The sequence below is a fragment of the Ailuropoda melanoleuca genome, chromosome 13 (assembly GCF_002007445.2).
Source record: "Ailuropoda melanoleuca isolate Jingjing chromosome 13, ASM200744v2, whole genome shotgun sequence".
Lineage (NCBI taxonomy): Eukaryota > Metazoa > Chordata > Mammalia > Carnivora > Ursidae > Ailuropoda > Ailuropoda melanoleuca.
The window spans coordinates 27,216,092-27,233,524 of record NC_048230.1 but is presented as its reverse complement, the minus strand read 5'-3'; the positions used below and the strand labels follow the sequence as shown (position 1 = coordinate 27,233,524).

At 56.2% G+C, this 17,433-nt stretch overlaps 3 protein-coding genes and 1 non-coding gene across 4 annotated transcripts in view; 2 read left to right on the top strand and 2 right to left on the bottom strand.

Moving 5' to 3' along the window:
• Positions 1-7,001: 7,001 nt before the first annotated feature.
• On the top strand, positions 7,002-10,418 carry TMEM101 (transmembrane protein 101). The gene is made up of 4 exons (XM_002919731.4): positions 7,002-7,180; positions 7,483-7,663; positions 8,522-8,668; positions 9,396-10,418. The coding sequence occupies exons 1-4, from the start codon at positions 7,044-7,046 to the stop codon at positions 9,702-9,704; spliced, it is 774 nt and encodes a 257-aa protein (XP_002919777.1). The 5' UTR covers positions 7,002-7,043; the 3' UTR covers positions 9,705-10,418.
• A 1,292-nt stretch (positions 10,419-11,710) lies between these two features.
• Positions 11,711-15,362, bottom strand: NAGS (N-acetylglutamate synthase). Its single transcript, XM_011225669.3, is given in 8 exon segments — positions 11,711-11,954; positions 12,554-12,736; positions 12,836-13,007; positions 13,345-13,525; positions 13,798-14,011; positions 14,112-14,386; positions 14,948-15,116; positions 15,118-15,362. Coding segments are annotated over 8 exon segments (1,593 nt in total). The 3' UTR covers positions 11,711-11,800.
• Positions 12,619-17,433, top strand: part of PYY (peptide YY) — a 38,934-nt gene continuing 34,119 nt past the window's right edge. The window contains exons 1-4 of the mRNA XM_034639919.1: positions 12,619-13,544; positions 13,819-13,980; positions 16,020-16,149; positions 17,092-17,193. The gene's annotated coding sequence lies outside the window, so the exon portion shown is untranslated. The remainder of the gene's footprint in view (positions 13,545-13,818; positions 13,981-16,019; positions 16,150-17,091; positions 17,194-17,433) is intronic.
• Positions 16,004-16,151, bottom strand: LOC117795837. Its single transcript, XR_004619991.1, has one exon. It is a non-coding gene; the product is annotated as a small nucleolar RNA SNORA61 (small nucleolar RNA).

The window sequence follows — 17,433 nt, the reverse complement described above, 5'->3', positions numbered from 1 at the left end:
GGTTCAGTAAACACAGGACAGAAATGCCGTGATTGCTGAGGTCCGTACTCGTGCATTTAGGGTGTAAGCAGGTGCACATTGTGTGACTTTGTGGTAGCCCCATCGAGCGACTGAGGTGCAGACGCAGAAGGTGGAGAGCTGGGTGCAACCAAGGGTGTTCATCGCGTGTGCGCTATGGAGGGAGAAGGGAGTTCGGCTGCGGATATCGGCAAGGGGGTGACTATAGTAATGAACCTTTCACCCCTACAGATGGAGGCTGTCCTCAGATACACTTTGGTTTTTGTTCAGATTAGCCTTTCTGAAAGTGTCCTGCTGTCATCCTTGTGTCCTGGCTATGGGAAGGATAAGCCAGAAGTCAGTATGTGAACAGTGTGCAAATAGAGGATGCTTCCAGGGCCAGATGGCCCGGGCAGTAGCAAGCTCAGCACAGATATCCTGACTTAGAAATGCCAGGGATGTTGTGGCTCATAGGGAATAGTCCAGCCTTCCATTTTATAATTTTTTTTAAAGAGTTTATTTATTTGACAGAGACAGCGAGAGAGGGAACATAAGCAGGAAGAGTGGGAGAGGAGGAAGCAGGCTTCCTGCTGAGCAGGCAGCCCGATTAGGGGCTTGATCCCAGGACCCTGAGATTATGACCTGAGCCAAAGGCAGACGTTTAACCAGCTGAGCCACCTGGGTGCCCCTGTCTTCCAGTTTAAATATCCTTTCTACAGCATCCTTGACAGACTGTCTTTACTTGAACACTTTCATTGATGGGGAGCTCACTGCTTTGAGAAACAACATGTGGTCCTGTGCCCTTTTGTCCTCTAAGCAGCAGCTCCTTTCTAGAGCTGTGGCTAGAGCTCAGGTCTCCAGCACGCTAGTCCTTGCTCTTCAGGATGTTTCCTTTCCTCGCAGCCCCTGGGTGAGGGGCACGCAGATGTGACTGGGAGCTCTCTGGTCTTCTCCAGTGAAATGGCTTTTTTCAGCCAACTATTCTAGCCTATTAAGAGCTTTTAAAAAAATCTTGATTCTAGGGGCGCCTGGGTGGCACAGCGGTTAAGCGGCTGCCTTCGGCTCAGGGCGTGATCCCGGCGTTATGGGATCGAGCCCCACATCAGGCTCCTCCACTGTGAGCCTGCTTCTTCCTCTCCCACTCGCCCTGCTTGTGTTCCCTCTCTCACTGGCTGTCTCTATCTCTGTCAAATAAATAAATAAAATCTTTAAAAAAAAAATCTTGATTCTATAATATAGTAGTTATCCATCCCAATGTTGTATTAATTCTAATTTGTATAAACTGTCTTCTGTGTTTTCATTATCCCAAGGAATGTAATGAGAGACTGTATAAAGTTCAGACGTTTATCTACGATAGTCATCTAGTTACCCTATCAAAAAAGGAATTGAAGTTGAGTATAACTTATTTTTGGTGCACTCGTGCGGGCAGCTGGTGGTCCCTGTGTTCTAGGTAACTGCTCACACAACATGCTCAATGAACCTTTCTGAATTTTGTTAACTGTTGTCACACTTGTCTGACTTTTGAAAATTGGAACTTTTGCTGAGCTCAAGTCTCTGGCAACCTTCAGTTTGTAATATTTTCTCAAAGATTATTATAATTTTTAATTTTAATTTTATTTTTTTAAAAGATCTTATTTAGGGGGTGCCTGGGTGGCTCAGTTGTTATGTGTCTGCCTTCGGCTCAGGGTGTGATCCTGGAGTTCTGGGATCAAGCCCCACATCAGGCTCCTCTGCTGGGAGCCTGCTTCTTCCTCTCCCACTCCCCCTGCCTGTGTTCCCTCTCTCGCTGGCTGTCTCTCTCTCTCTCTGTCGAATGAGTAAATAAAATCTTAAAAAAAAAGATATTATTTATTTATTAGAGAGAGTGAGAGAGAGCTAGATCATGAGCAGGGGGCAGAGGGAGAGGGAGAAGCAGGCTCCCTGCTGAGCAGGGAGCCCGATGTGGGACTCGATTGTAGGACCCTGGAATCACGACCTGAGCTGAAGGCAGATGCTTAACCGACTGAGCCACCCAGACATCCATTAAAGATTATTATAATTTTTAAAAAAGATTTTATTTTTTTAAGTAATCTCGACACCCAAAGTGGGGCTTGAACTCCCAATCCCAAGATCACGAGTTGCACATTCCAGGGACTGAGCTGGCCAGGCACCTCTCAAAGATTATTCACAGTGATTTTTCAAAATTTTCACTATAATTTCCTTGAACCAGATCACTTGAACTCATTCAAAGGGGCTCAAATCTGACCAACCAAAGGCTCAGCTTCATACCCTAGGTTGATGGCGGCTCAGCTGCTCTTCCCATTCTGGAGATAATCTGTGCTATTCACCCGTGGGCCTTACCTTCTTTGAGGGGTGTTCGGCTGGCATGTGGGACACTGGCCCAGGCTTTGGGCGCTGTGGGTTACTGCTCAGGAGCATGGCTGGATTCAGACAGGTCTAGGTTAGGTCAGATTTCATCTCTGCCACTGGTTGGCAGTATGACTTGGCAGCCTCTGTATCCTTGCCAAGCGTTCGTTTCCTCTGTAGAATGAGTGTCTCAGTTGAGGATTAAATGAAGCCTTGAGTGAGACGCTTGGCCCTTGGTAACCATCTCTTCCATGTGGCCCTTACGATTCTCCAAAGAGTTTGCTGGGTGGGGCTAGTGAGCACACCAGGGAACCTAGAAAGAAACTTGTTTGGTTGGCCTCCTAGGGCAAGGCAGAAGTGCTGGGTACAGACATCCTGTCCCCAGACCCCTCTGTTTCAGAAAGCAATGCTGGGCACTCTTCAAAAGCCAGAATGGAGTATTTTGACCTTTGTCTTAGTGAGAACAGAGAGAGTATTTCCTTCCTTTGTGTCCAGAGAAGACCTAGGTGAATTATAGATGATGGCAGATTTCTCAGGCAGGCAGTATAGATGAAAGAGAAGATGCCTGGCTCCTTTTTGACTTGTGGATGTGAGGTGTGGTGACTTGAGGCCTCCAGGGGACCTCAGGCTGCCATCCTGACAAGCGATAGACCAGGGTGTGGGGCTCAAAGGGAGAGAGGGCCATGGTGGGGTGAGGAGTGGTGTTCTTAGAAAGGCAGGGCAGGATCCTGCTCCCCTGGTTATAAGGCCCCAAGGCCTTGGAGATGTCCTCAACCTGTCCTGCCCACCCCACCCCCCATCCCCCCTCAGCGCTGTGGCTTCCCTGAGAGCTGACCTCTTTCTTTGCTGCTTGGGGCAGTAGGAGGCCACGAGGGCAGGTAACTAGAGCTGAGATTCTTTCCACTGCTGTTCCTGGGCTGGGGCTGCACTTGGCAGGTGGTGCCAGGAATACAGGTGAGTGCATTGAACGTCATGTCCTGAGGCCCTGACCTCAGTGGCCAGGTTAGGCCCAGATCTAGTCAAGGCTGTGTCCTCTTGCAGAACAGGGACTCTGCAAATGTTGGCTGGTTGAGTGACCCAGGGAGTGTTTAGGGGCAGGAGAAGCAGAGTTGCTCCTGGACTGTGTGGGAAGTAAGTGGGGGTGGGGATGGAGTGGGAGGAAACAAGGGATACTGGGGTTTAAAAAGGCCATCTTCCCTGATGGCTTTTCATCCTAGTAGGCATAAGGGAATGAGAGGTGGCTGGGGTAGGGGATCAGAATGCCGGGGTCTTGGGCTTCGACAGCTCTCGCCAGAACCTTGGTAGCAGTTTGAATTATGCGAGATGGAGGAAGGTGTCCATAAGACCATGCTGGGGGACATGGCAAATGGTGAGACCCCTGAATGGTATCTCTTCTTCCTCTCCCTAGCATGCCCACACTTCCCCAGAGTCCTGGGTGGAGGAGTGAGGCACGAGTCTGTGTATTCATGACCGCCTGATGCAGCCTCAGGCCATCGTCATCCTGGCCCCTCATGGGGCCAGGATGGGGCAGGTGTGGCCACTCCTTTCTCACAGTGGCCACGGCCTTACTCGGGAATCTGGCAGCAGTGCGTCCAGCACCGTGCACCTGTCCAACCACAGGTGGTGTGGTGGACTGTGGGGGCTCCCCCCACTCAGCCCCCCTCCCAAGCTCTGGCAGAGTGGCTCTTGGCCATGATACTCTGAGTTGCCTGCTGCATGGCTCCTTCCAGGGCCTGTGGGGACTGTGGGTGCTGCTGCTTTCTTCCAGTGTCCTATGGGATCTGGCCGGTGCAGCCCGGGCGGGCCTGGGTTTCGTGGAGCCGTTACCTCCGCCACAACCAGCTGGCCCACCTGCCCCTGTACTCCTTCACCACCCTGGGCTCTGTGCTCCTCCTGGATCTCTCTCACAACCTGCTTATCACCCTGGGCCCCTGAAGCCTGTGGGGCCTGGGGAACCTGGAGCAGTTCGACCTGAGTCCCAACTGGCTGACCCAGCAGGGCACAGCCAGGCTTGGGGGCCTCTTCTGTCTACACTGGCTCTTGCTGGCTGGAAACTGCTACGTGTGGCCTGGCCACCATGCCAGGCCTAGAGGCCCCCTCTGGCTGGGAATGACATCAGTGAGCTGGAGGCTGAGGTCTCGGCAGCCTTGTTGGCGCTGGGCATCCTCTTGTAGACAACTGGTTGCCACACTTCAGTTTCAAGGTGACTACAGACGTCTGGATGGTGGGCATGTGGCTGCTGCTGGCCAATCACCCCTGGGTGCAAGACCGCGACCTGCAGTGGGCCTTTGGGAAGCTTGGACAACCTGTGGCACTTGTGGGTGGCCAACCTGGGCAATCTGACTTGTCTTGGCCCTCAGCGGTTGGGGGTGGTGTTGAGCAGTGTGGAGGCCTGGCACTGCCTGCCTGAGACGGCTACCACACGGGGTGTCCTGGGCACCATGCTGGTCACTGCGGCTCTGGTCGTGGCACAGCGCAAGTGCAGGTGGGGCTCTAGAGGAGCTGGGGAGGCAGAGAGCCCTCTGGAGAGGTAGGGGCTGCTGCAGAGAGAAGTGGAGGCAGCTGGAGGAGGGAGAGCAGATAGAGATGTGGACGAATAACAGGGCTGTTCTTCAGAAGTCTTTCCAGCCGAGTTGTCACCCCGGGCAGGAGTGGGAAGACTGGTGGTGGTGGTGGGAGGGGAGGGAGGACAAATGGCCGTGTTCCTCTCGCAGGGCCTCGGACCCTCCCACTCACCTATTCTCTGACCTAACACAATGCCAGCATCTTTCCTAACCCTAGAAAGGGATTTGGCCCCTAGTACTTGTCAACAACCTTCTGGGGACTAGGGCAAGTAGAAGGCAGAGACTGAAGACCAGAGGGAATTAGGGTGGGATGGGTACCAAGGGAAGCTTCATGAATCCCAGTCTCCTGCCCCTCCCCACACATGTCCCCGGCCGCTGCCGTTGCGAAAGTCATGAGGATGGTGGGGTGGGGTAGGGGTATTGCTCCTGTGGGCACAACCCAGCCAGGCTCCTACAACTATTTTATGGGCATACGCCACCCCAATTCAGGTCCTCCTCAACACCTTAGCTCCTTCCTGAGGGCTGTGCATTCTTGTCACATTTGAATTGGGATTGGGCTGAAGAGATGGAAAAATAAAACCGGTTGAAAGTTCGATTCTGTACTATGTGCCTGTGGAAAACTTACCTCATGTGGTTGTCACTGGCGCATTGGGGGCAGGTAGACAAAATGGCTTTTAATCCAGGTTTTTTCTCATTCCCGTTGTCTGGACATTCCTTTCCCCCACCCCAGCATGCATGTACACGATCCCATTTCCTAGATTTTGCATGGATATATCTATCCCTCCCTCACGTTTCTGTTAGGCGCAGGCTTTATCCCAATGACTGTGAAAAATAAGATGTGAGACGTGTTTTGTGTAGCTTTGGCTGGCTGAGTGGGAATTTTTAATTCACATGAGGCTCCTCTCCCCACGCCAGGGAACTGGAAGCAAACAGACCCGAATTAAATAGCCTGGTGGGCGTGCTTGTAGAGTCTTAACTTTGATATTGGAAGATGAGTTTGTGCGTGGCAGGGTGGTGGGGGGGCGCAGGAAGATGGGCGGGGGTGGCTTTGTGGTCGCAATCCTGGAGTGCCCAGAACTTTAGCCCACTTACTGAACAAATAATTACTGAATACCTACCATGAATGAGACCAAGTGGCAACATCTTTTGTTCATTTATCTGTTTAGCATGTATTTCCTGAATGCATCCTGCACACTAGGCTGTGAGGATATAATAGTATACAGAAGCTAGACACTGTCCTTGCCCCCATAAAGCTCACAGTCTAGGGTTAATCTGGTTGCTAACAAAGAATCCGGAATACATAATTGCCATTGTGCTGAGGATTTCAAAGGAAAGGTACCTGATGTTATGAAAACATAAAATAGGGGAGCTAAGAATAAAGGAGGCCCATGGAGAAGCTGGGGAGGCCAGGTGGAAGCCTGCTGCAGTTAAACCAACAAATGGCGGCGGTTAGCGGGAGCATTGGAGCTGGAGAGGATGACTGATTTGAGATGTCCCGTGTGTCCACATCAGATCTTGCTCTTCTCTCAGGGGACAGAGGGGAGACAGACGGTGACCAAACTTCTCTACAAGAGACTTAGCCAAGAGAACACCTTACTCTGAAATTAAACAGAAGTAGAGAGACTGTGTGTGTGTTTACACCATTTATCTACCCCCTACTATGAACTGGTACCAACACTGCCACATTTAAACCTCTTAACAACGCTGTGAGGAAGCCGTCCTCTCCATTTTACAGATGGGTCTTAGAAAGTGCGGGCCATATGCCCCAAGTCTGTTGGGGTTGGGGTTAGGATTGGAGCCCAGGTTTAGCAGCATCTAAAGACTAGTTCGCCCACGGTTCTGATAACCTGAACCCACTGTTCCTTCCTCTAGTCTAGTTTTCAATTTTGTAGCCACGAGGAGGGATCCTTAAGTCCAGCAGCAGAGAGAAAGCCTGAGCTCCGCAGCAGGAACACATTCTTCAGTCCGGAACTGAGAGCGAGAGCATTGTTTCCCGTCGGAAGGGAAAAATGCTGCCCTCACCCCCCTCCCCATCCCGCCCCCCCGCCGCTTCGCGAGACCCGGAAGTTGCGTGTCGCATCCCGGCGCCGGCCTCCCTGTCCGGGGTGACGCCGCAGAGGACTGCCCTTCTCCAAGATGGCGTCGAAGATGGGTTCGCGACGGTGGATGCTGCAGCTGATCATGCAGCTGGGTTCAGTGTTGCTCACACGCTGCCCCTTCTGGGGCTGCTTCAGCCAGCTCATGCTGTACGCTGAGAGGGCCGAGGCGCGCCGGTGAGCGGGCCCACGCGGCCGGCCAGCGCGGTGGGGGGGTGTTACGGTCCGTCCCAAGAACGGGGGTGCGGTGAGGTGGGGAAGAAGTTGGGACCCTTGGGCTGCGGAAGTGTTGGGACCTCGGGCTTGTTAGGGGCTGTGGTCTGGGGCAAGGTGGGCATCGAGCGTAGTGCAGGGGTCCTGGCCGTGAGAAGGGCCTCCAGTTCAGGGGGCAGTGGAGCTTGTGGGAACTCAAAGGGGTCTCAAGGCTCTTCTCCCGCTTCATTCTGTCCTCGTTGCTTCTTCCCCTCTCTGGCTCGCAGGAAGCCCGACATCCCAGTGCCCTACTTGTACTTCGACTTGGGGGCGGCCGTGCTGTGCGCCAGCTTCATGTCCTTTGGAGTGAAGCGGCGCTGGTTCGCGCTGGGGGCGGCCCTCCAGCTGGCCATTAGCACCTACGCCGCCTACATCGGGGGCTACGTCCACTACGGGGACTGGCTGAAGGTGAGCACCTCGGCCCAAGACGGGACTTCGCTAGGGGCATGGGGAGCCCGAGGCCAGTACCCAGTGCCCCGGGGCATTTGGGTAATGCATGGTGCTAGCCAGGTGCATAGTGTGAAGCCTGGGAAGGCAGAACCCCCAGGCTTGTGGAGATTATTAGAGACTGCAAGGATGAAAGGACCTTAGAGACCACACAAGACTGCCTTTCAGGGTGTGAAAACTGAGGTCCGAAGATGAGAAACAGACTTTCCCAAAGTCACACCACAGTTAGTTAGCTTTACAGATGAGACCAGAACCCTTTATACTATTAGTTTAGTAATGTCAGGCTATAGGGCAAAAGGGACTTTGGAGAGTACCAGTTCCTACCATCTGATTTTATGAAATTTAATTAATTTAGTGCAACATGTAAACCTGACAGTGCCAGAACCTGTGCCAGGCGCTGCAAGCTTGTAGGTGGTCCTGGACAAAGGAAGGGGCCGGTAGGGGAGGCAGATGTATGAACAGCTACTGGACAGTGGAATCAATGGTGTTTTCATGGGACAGACTATACTATATAGCAGAAAGAACATTGGGATTCGAGTCTGTACACCTGGAGGTGCAGAGGGGGCAACTCTTGGTATCTGGGTTCTGCCACTTTCTGTAGGACTTTGGATAATTTTATTAACCCCTCTGGGCCTCAGTTTCCACTTCTGATAAAAAGAGTTATCTATCTCTGCTGCACGTGCCCACCACACTTGGAAATGGTAAGAGGGTTCATCAGATGGAATGGGATGCGTAGAGACGGGCAGTTCTGTGCTCTGGACAGCCAGGAGAAACGTGGTGGCTACAGTCCCTGACTGGGGTCCCCTCACCTCGGTCCAGGTCCGTATGTACTCACGCACAGTTGCTATCATCGGCGGCTTTCTTGTGCTGGCCAGCGGCGCTGGGGAGCTCTACCGCCGGAAACCCCGCAGCCGCTCCCTCCAGTCCACCGGCCAGGTGTTCCTGGGCATCTACCTCATCTGCGTGGTAGGTTGGGGGACTGTTGGCTGGAAGTGCTTGCCTGGGGGTGAGGTTTGAACCCCTGCCTGGCAGAACGCAGGGAGGTGGGCAGAATAAGGCCTTGCATGTAGTTCCTGATGGTCTGCCTCCTGGGAGCTGCCCCAGCCGGCTTTAGGGCCTCAGGGCCCTTCAAGTGCCTGAGACCTGGCTCAGAGTCCCTTCTTCCAACATTATTGCCACCAGAGAGAGAAGAGAAGAGGTTCGACTGACCATTCAGTCCCAAGCCTGAGAGTCAGGAGAACAAGGTGGACTGGTCCTCTCGTGGCTGCAGCCTCCGGAGGACTGGGAGAGGGGGCAAAGGAGAGATTTGCTGAGGTTCAGACCCCAGATGGGGCTCTATGCCAGTGTGATGGGGATGTGGACAGGCTCCAGGTCACCTGGCTTCATCTTAGTTACTGGGCACCATATCCCATGTGTAGAGCTCTGGATTCAGAGGTGAGAGCTCCAGGCTGGCAGTGGAGACACACTTCCGCCCTTCTGAACCCTGAAGGCGAGGAGAGACAGGCCCTAACCTCATGAGCTCCCTAGTCGGTGGGGGGAGACGCAGGCCCTCCTTTCAGAGAGCCCCAAGTCTGAGGTGGGAGTCAGAAGCCCACTGGGCAGAGGCCGAGTTGCAGGTGCCATCTCAGGGGCAGCCATCCCCAGACAGGCTCCTCAGCTGGCCAGAGAGACTTAGAGGACGGTGTGTCTTTAGGCCTACTCACTGCAGCACAGCAAGGAGGACCGGCTGGCCTATCTGAACCACCTCCCGGGAGGGGAGCTGATGATCCAGCTGTTCTTCGTGCTGTATGGCGTCCTGGCCCTGGCCTTCCTGTCAGGCTACTACGTGACCCTGGCTGCCCAGATCCTGGCCATACTGCTGCCCCCAGTCATGCTGCTCATTGATGGCAATGTTGCTTACTGGCACAACACACGGCGCGTTGAGTTCTGGAACCAGATGAAGCTCCTTGGAGAGAGTGTGGGCATCTTCGGGGCCGCCGTCATCCTGGCCACTGATGGCTGAGTGGCACGGCGAGAGGCCAAGATGGGTGTGGGCGGCCACCGAGGGCCACCCTGCCTTCCTCCTTGCTGGCCCAGTTGTTTCTTTATGCTTTCTGCTCTGTTGGTTTGGTTCTTCGCTGTGTGTGTATGTGTTGGTAAGAGGTAGGTCTCTTCCCCGGTGCCTGGGCTCGGCCCTTGGTGGGTGGGAGCCCTGATGATGATGCCTTCCAGGGACTTTTTCCTGTTCGTTAGTAGGAGACCTGAGGCCAGCTGCTCCCCAGGTCTCCTGTCTCAGAGAAGGGAGTAAGGCAGGGCTCGGGTGGGGGTACTGAGAGTGGGAGAGAGAGGAAGGAAGACCATGAACCGGAAGTGAGCAAATGTGAAAAATTCCTTTTTGAACCTGGCAAGTGCAGCTAGGATCTACAGTGCTTTTTGGAGACTGAAAGTGAGTATGTGTGTTGACACGTGGCTTGGGCCGGGAGGAGCCGGGGGGCCAGGCACTGCAGAAGTCACGTGAGTTCTCAGGGTATGCCGGGGGCAGAAATAGCACTAGCTGTCGCCCCACCTTGAAAGCAGAGCAGGCCCCTGTCTGGGGTGTGCAGGGGTAGGGCTGGCAGCAGCCAACTTCCTGCCTCCTGCCTTCTGTTTCCAGCTCTATGGTTGGCCTGGTTGGGGTGAGTGCCCTCCGAAACACCAGACCACACAGTCCTCCAAAAATAAACATTTTATATAGACATTTGGCTTTGCTTCTCTGTTCTCCCCACGGGGCATGTTGCCATTGGCTGGGATTGATCTTGGGTTTCTTGAAAGACCACATCTGGTTAAGGCCCACTTTGGTCCTCCCGTGGTCTCTGCTCTGTTCTGAGAGTTCCCACAGGCCTTTGGCTGTCTGGTCAGGATCCTCCCTGTAGTCTGTCTTTGATCCATCCCCTTAGTCCCTGTGTCGTAGCTTGCCTTTTCCTCCCCTTTTATCTTCCTGGTTTCTTTTGAAGGAATCTTTGGTGAGGGCAGCTGGGGTGGAGTTGGGGGGGAACTAACGTGAAGTGTCCACTATGAGGATTTTACATCTTACAGATGAGGAAATGGGAGCTCAGAGAAGGCGAGCAGCTTACCTCAAGCCACAGAGCAGATGCACCCACGGCTGGATTCCAGGTCGGGCCTGTCTAATGCCCACGCAAAGCTGTGCTCTCTGTCACCCCTCTCCTGAGGGAAATCAGAGGCTACTCCTGGGGTTTGGTTCTGTCGTGGCCCCGCTGTGCCACAATGGTCCTCTCCCTACTTGTCCACGCACCTCCTGATTGAAAGTAGGCTGGCGACCAGTATGGAGGCCTGGCACTTTGGGGGTCAAAAATGCGGGTTGAAACCTCTGGCTTTGGACTCCCGCCGGCCGAGGTATTCTGTTCCCACAGATGGAGCCAGCCTCCAGCTGTGGGGGCCAAGTCTGGGCCTTGCTTGGAAAGAGCGCTGGGGCTGATGTTGGTCTGGTCTGTGGGATGGAGGGGAGCCCCTCTGGGGGCGACAGCGTTCATCTTGGGGGCATTCCCTCTCATGTAGCTTCTCTCTTCCCTCTGGGAGACCCCTGCTTCTCCAGCCCTCAAGATCTTGCTCCCAGAAGGTCACTGCTCATTTCCTTTCAAGTGTGAGCTGACTCTCAGACATGTATTTGTGTTTTAATCAAGGCCTCCTGAAAAGTTGTAAGACCCAAAGGAATTAAAATAAGTGGTGGAATATCAAGCAAACGGGGTGATACTTTGGGCAAGGAAACCTCAAAATAGCACAGAGGCCACAGAAACTGGCCCACCTGTAAGGTTAGCCCTGAGTAGAGTCCTGGAAGGCCAGCCCCCCACCCTCACCTCCCAAATCTCTAGACTGAAAATTGAAGCCCATCTGGTTATAGCTTTGGAGCCGGGGCGGGGGGGTCTTGGACACACCCTTCTTCCTGTGCTTGTCCCTACTTAGGCTCCCCCCTCCCTGGGCAGAGTAGAGTGGGGGCTGCTTCCTCTCAGATCTCTTAGCCATCAAGCGTGGTCCAGCCTGTGGCTGCCTGGGATCACCTCCAGCAGGCATGGCTTTTGGTTCACCCCCGTTGTCCAGGGCCTGCAGGGCGGGCGGTGAGGGTCAGCTGCCTGGGTCAGAAGCTGGCTTGTGGAAGGAGTCCGGCAGCCCCTTGGCATGATTAACCAGCTCGTAAGAGTCCCGGATATCGGCCAGGCCAAACCAGAAGAAGATCCACTGCTTGTTGGAGAAGCTGCCATCACTGTGTTTGAAGTACCTGGTGGGGGGAGGAGGCAGCTTTTAGGGCAAGGCCATGCACTACGCCTGCTGGACACCTGCTATTATCTGGTTTCGTCTTTACAGCAGCAGCTCAGAGGCTGGTGGCGGTATGTTCTTTCCACAGAGAAGCAGCTAAGGCTCAGTGAAGTTAGTGGACCTGCGGGAGTCCCAAGGCTAGGAAGGTTAGACTGCGATGTCCTTTGCTCTCTGTGCCTCCAGGGGAGGGGTTTTTATTCACCTCTGCGTCCCCACAGAACTGGGTGAGGGGATAGTTGCAGAAGGAAAGACAAAGGACAGAATGTTCCCCTGGAGATGCAGTGGGTCTGGGGTCAGTGCGACAGCTGGGCCTGGAATAGAGCCTGGAGGGTCAGGATTTCTCAGGACTCTGGGCGAGTCGGGGAGCGTCTGCAAGGAATCCGCTGCAGTGGGGCAGAGCGTGTGGAAGTGTGCCCTGCTTCTGGGCAAGCTCGGACTCCGTGTGTGGTCTGCTCCCTGGGGAATGCGGGGCCACGTGGAGTGCGGCCTTTTCCTTGGGGGAAGCCCGGCCTTCTGGGGGCGTGGCCGTGGGGGCTGGGGCGTGGCGGGGGCGGGACCTACCAGGGATTGATGGGGTTGGTGACCCGGGAGCGCCAGAACAGCGTCTGCAGGTCCCGCCGCAGGCACTCCCACAGCATCTGGCCGGAGCCTTGGCCCTGGCGGCTGGAGCTCACGACAAACTTGTCTAGATACGGGGTGCCCCCCAGTACGGGCTCCGTGGTCAGAATGGCGGCCGCGTTGTACCTGGCGCAGCAGGGGAGAGGCAGGCTGGGACCTCTCCTTGGCCCCCAAGCTGCCCGGCTCTGTCCCTCGGTCCCTGCCCTCTGGGGCCCGCAGGCTCACCCCTCAGAGACGTAGACAGAGTGCAGCCGGGGGCGCAGCGAGGCCAAGTAGTCATCCCGGAGCGTCTTGCCGAAGCTGGCGTTGACCAGGTTCACCAGGCGGCCCTGGTCCAGGCTGTCCAGGCTGTGCACCCGCAGCATCCGCTCGGCGTTCTTGAACAAGGTACCGGACCCTGGGGGTGGCATGGAGGGGGAGAGGTTAGTCGAGCCCAAGAGCCAGGTCCTATCCGCTCCTGCATTTGCCCTGCCTGGTGGGGGGTCCAGATAGGCCAGGAGCCGGTGGGTCAGTGACCATCTTTGGAAGTTCTTCACAGTGAAGTGATTTCTGTGGTCTGCATAGACATGTACCTGATTTTCACACAGGGAGATGCTTTCCCCTGGCAGTCTGACCCTCAACTTCCGTCAATCGTCCATAGTCCCACCTACTAACCCCTAGACCCACCTACCTGCCCCGAAACCGGGTCTGCCGCGTCTTCCCCCCCCGCCCCCCCAGGCGCGGCCCTCGCTCACCCTTGTTGCTGAAGAGCTCGGTGAGCAGCGTGCTGGCGGCGGTGATGACGGCCGAGGAGTGGTGCGGCAGGCGGCTGAGCACGTCCACGATGAGCCGCATCTGCTGTCGTTCCTTGGTGCTCACCCACTCGGCGTTGGTCACCAGGTCCAGATCGGCGGGCAGGTTCACGTTACTCAGGACCTGCGTCCAGGCCCGGGGGGTGAGCCTCTGGCCTGCAGCCGGCTGCGGACTGCGCCCCTGCCCACCCCCCCCCCACTCTACCTCGCGGACCCCTTTACCCTCACTTCCTCCCGGAGTCCTCAGCCCGGGAGGGTTTGGATCTGGGCACCATTCCATTCCCGACCCAGCCTGAGCATGACTTTGGGGCCCGTCTGGGAGGCGAGCAGGGAGCCCAAGAGGGGCTCAGCCAGGCCCGGAGTCGCGGGAGTGGAGCGCTTCCGGAGGGGACACACCTTTTGACTGCTGTCGTGCAGGCCTCCTGTGTTATTGAGGAAGATGATCTTGGTGGGCTGTAACGCCTTGGCTAGAGCCGCGGTCACCTCCAGCGAGTCAAGGAGCACAGAGCGGCGTGCGGTGGTCTCCCCGATGGGGCACAGGATGGGGATGCTGCCGGACTCCAGACACCACTGTAGCAGGTCGGTCTCCACCGAGACGACACCACCGTAGCTGTGGGCCAGACGTGGTGCTCAAGAGGGCGGCCTCCAGGCCTGCCGGGCTGGGGCGGGGCGACGTCTAAGGATGCCTTGCCAGGCAGGGCCGCACTAACCTGGCGTGAGGGGCTGGCTCAGCAGCACCCAGCACTGAGCCGCCGCCAAAAAAAGGTACGGCAGTGGCAGCGTTGTGCCGCAGCTCATCCACCAGCACCTTGCAGTTCTGGGCAAGCTGTGCCTTGGCCTCCCAGAAGGAAAGGCACCCGGAGGGCGCTGTGGGAGCCGGCAGCCCGAGGACTACCAGCGGCTTCATGTCCATGCGCTGCAGGAACGCCAGGGCGAAGGCCAAGCTGGATACGCCCTGACTGCATTTGAGTACCTCCTCGTCCACCTGCGGGGGAGGGAGCGTTCAGGAGTGGCAACACTGGCCCTGACTCCTGTAGCCTGGCCCCAAGCGCCCTGTCGGTGCCCCTACCCTGCCCAGGAGCCGTCAGGCCCCATTTCAGGCTACCGGCACCCACCTGCTCTGCCCTTTGCCCTGTTGAGTCTTGCCATCCCCTTATCTCACATTGGTGTTCCTCCCTCTGTGCCTCCCTGCGACCTTGGACTTTATGACGTCTTGGGGGGAGGGGTGACCCAGGCGGCTCCTGTCCAGGTTCCCCACTTGCCATCTGAACCCCTAACAGCAACCATGGTGGTGGGGGGGGACTTCTCCAGCGTATCACACTTGGCGGATTAGGGTCCCGAGTCTCCTCGCCCTGGCCGGGCGTTAGACTATCGGAGCAGCGCGCAGCTTCGCCCAGTCCCGGGCCCTCGTCCGGTCCCCGTCGCACCCCTTACAGCTTCCGCTGTGCGGAGTCCGCAGCCGGCCCCCCCATGGCCGGCGACACGTCGCCGTACAACCCCCATCCATCCCCTCATTGTGACACGGCTGGCGCCGGGCTCCGCTCACCTCGATGACGGCGAAGGGCTTGTCGGCTGAGTGGTAGCAGGTTTGGAACTGCGTGAGCCAGTGGCGCGCCTCCCCGGGGCTGGCTCCGCACTGGTTCAGAAAGGCCTGGATGTCCCGCTGCACCAGCGAGCGGCCGCCCGGGGGCTCGGGGGGGACCGGGGGCGCGGGGCGGCGTCCACTCCGGCACCTCCGTGGCAGGCGAGTGGCTGTCGTCCTCGGCGCCCTCCGTCCCTTCTCGTGCGGGCTGGGCCGGCGCCCAGGCGGTGCTGAGCCGGCGTCCCGGGCTGGCGCCCCTGGACGCCCGCCGTCGCGCGCTGCCGCTCAGTCTCCGGGCGCCCCCGGTGCCTCGGGGACCGCGCAGCCTTCCTCCCGCAGAAGTAGCCCGTAGGGCCCAGGCCAACCGCGCCGTCGCCATGACAACCAGACCGGCGGGGGCCCCCCCCCCCCCCGGCNCCCCACCAGTGCGCTTCTGTCTGCAGCCCCCGGCTCTGGGGGGCTCTTAACCTGTAGCAAGGCGGGGCTGAACCCGCCGGGGCGGGGCGCGGACTGGGGGTGCAGAGTCGTCTCTGGGTGCATTTGAGGAGGGGCAGACCATGGGTCAGAGGGCGGGGCCACCAGTATCCCCCGCCCCTGAGGGGGGACGGAACCCACTAGCACGCGTCACGAGGCAGAGATAAGGGGTGGCGGGGTGTCTTTCATCTGCTGCCAAGGCCGGTTCCAGGAAGGGCTCAGGGGACCCAGAGTGGCTTTGGCGGTCTGCGAGGCTCTGGTTAAATGGGAATGTGAGGAGCGCAACAAGGGAGAGCGGGTGGCTGGTCCTGTGGGACTGAGGGAGGAGACTGTAAGGAGAAGTGGGGAGGAGTGGAAGGAGGGTGGAGGTGTGCCAGCTCTGCTGGAGGCGGGGATGCCTCTGTCCTATCATCTGAGCTCTAAGAAGATTGAGATCATGAGGTTACCAGGCTTTGCCAGGCTCCAGACACTGGGTACCACTTTGAAGAATTTTGTCTTATTCTCAAATCACCCCTTATTATTTATTTTATTTTACTTATTTTATTTCCTTGTTTGAAACTAGGCCATACGCTACAAACCAGACTAGAAGCACTGTGAGGCCAGCTTTGGTGTTCCTTTTCCTCCTTTCCCCAAATGTATGCCCCTGTCTACCAAGACCAGTGTTCAGATCCGATGGGAAAGGGAACCGGAAGGTAAATCACCCCTTATTAGTATTCAAGTTTTTAAATTTAAAATTTATCCCTATCACGATTATAACTAGAAAACCAGTATCACTTGCTATAAACAGAAGAAAGCCTTAAGAATAAAGCCAGAACAAAATGTTATTAAATTCCAGCTGGCTAGTGTTGCCTGCTCTTGTTTTTTTTTTTTTTTTTTAAAAGATTTTATTTATTTATTCGACAGAGATAGAGACAGCCAGCGAGAGAGGGAACACAAGCAGGGGTAGTGGGAGAGGAAGAAGCAGGCTCATAGTAGAGGAGCCTGACGTGGGGCTCGATCCCACAACACCGGGATCACGCCCTGAGCCGAAGGCAGACGCTCAACCGCTGTGCCACCCAGGCGCCCCTGCCTGCTCTTGTGGTAACACAGAAGGCTAGCGAGTGCCCAGTGTCAGAAGTGCTCTGGCAACCTGGGAGGCTTTCTCCTGACACACACGGAATGCCAGGCACCACGCAAAGCATTTCACGTATAGTAACTCATCCTCACGTTGACACCAGAATGGGTATTATTATTCTGCCCATTTTATAGATGAGGAAATCAAGGCACAGAGCTACGTGAGGGCCAAGGTCATTCAGCTTATTAACAGTGGGGCTGTTCTTTGAAGCAAAGCGGTTCTGCTCCAGGTGCATGCTCTTAAACAAGATTTGAAAAGGACCTGAAAACTCTCCCAGGATGTGATTCATTGTGACTTGATACTGTATCCACCTGCTGCCTGAGAGCACCCCGTACACTGTCTGTTGTACACATCCTGCGCTCCCGGACACTGTGCGGGAGCCCCACCCTCTGTCATTGTGGAGGAGGAAAGCAAGTATGGAGGAGCAGCGACTTGGCCAAGGTCACACGGCTGTTAGTGTCATGGCCAGATGCTAAGCATCCTAAGTCCTCACCACTGCTCTTTTCTTCCTTCTCTGCAGCTCTGTGCTCCCTGTGCTGGGAGTCAGGACTCTTGGGGCTCTGCCTGAATGGCGAGCGGTGGCCTGAGCTGCTTCTCTCCTGAGTATCCCAGAGGATGCTGGGTGAGCACACCAACCCCTTCCCGGGATCCCCTGCCAACACACTCACGCGCGCACCAGCACGTGCACACATACAGCACACACATGCCCTATCCCAGGCAGGAGACTCCATGCAGGGGGAGGGGGAGCTGACCTTTGTGACCTTGTCCACTGGCTTTTCCATTTTCCTACTCAGAAATCCTGGGTTCCGTTAGAGAGTGAAGCATGGAAGGTCTACTCCCTACTCTGTGGGGTCACTTCTAA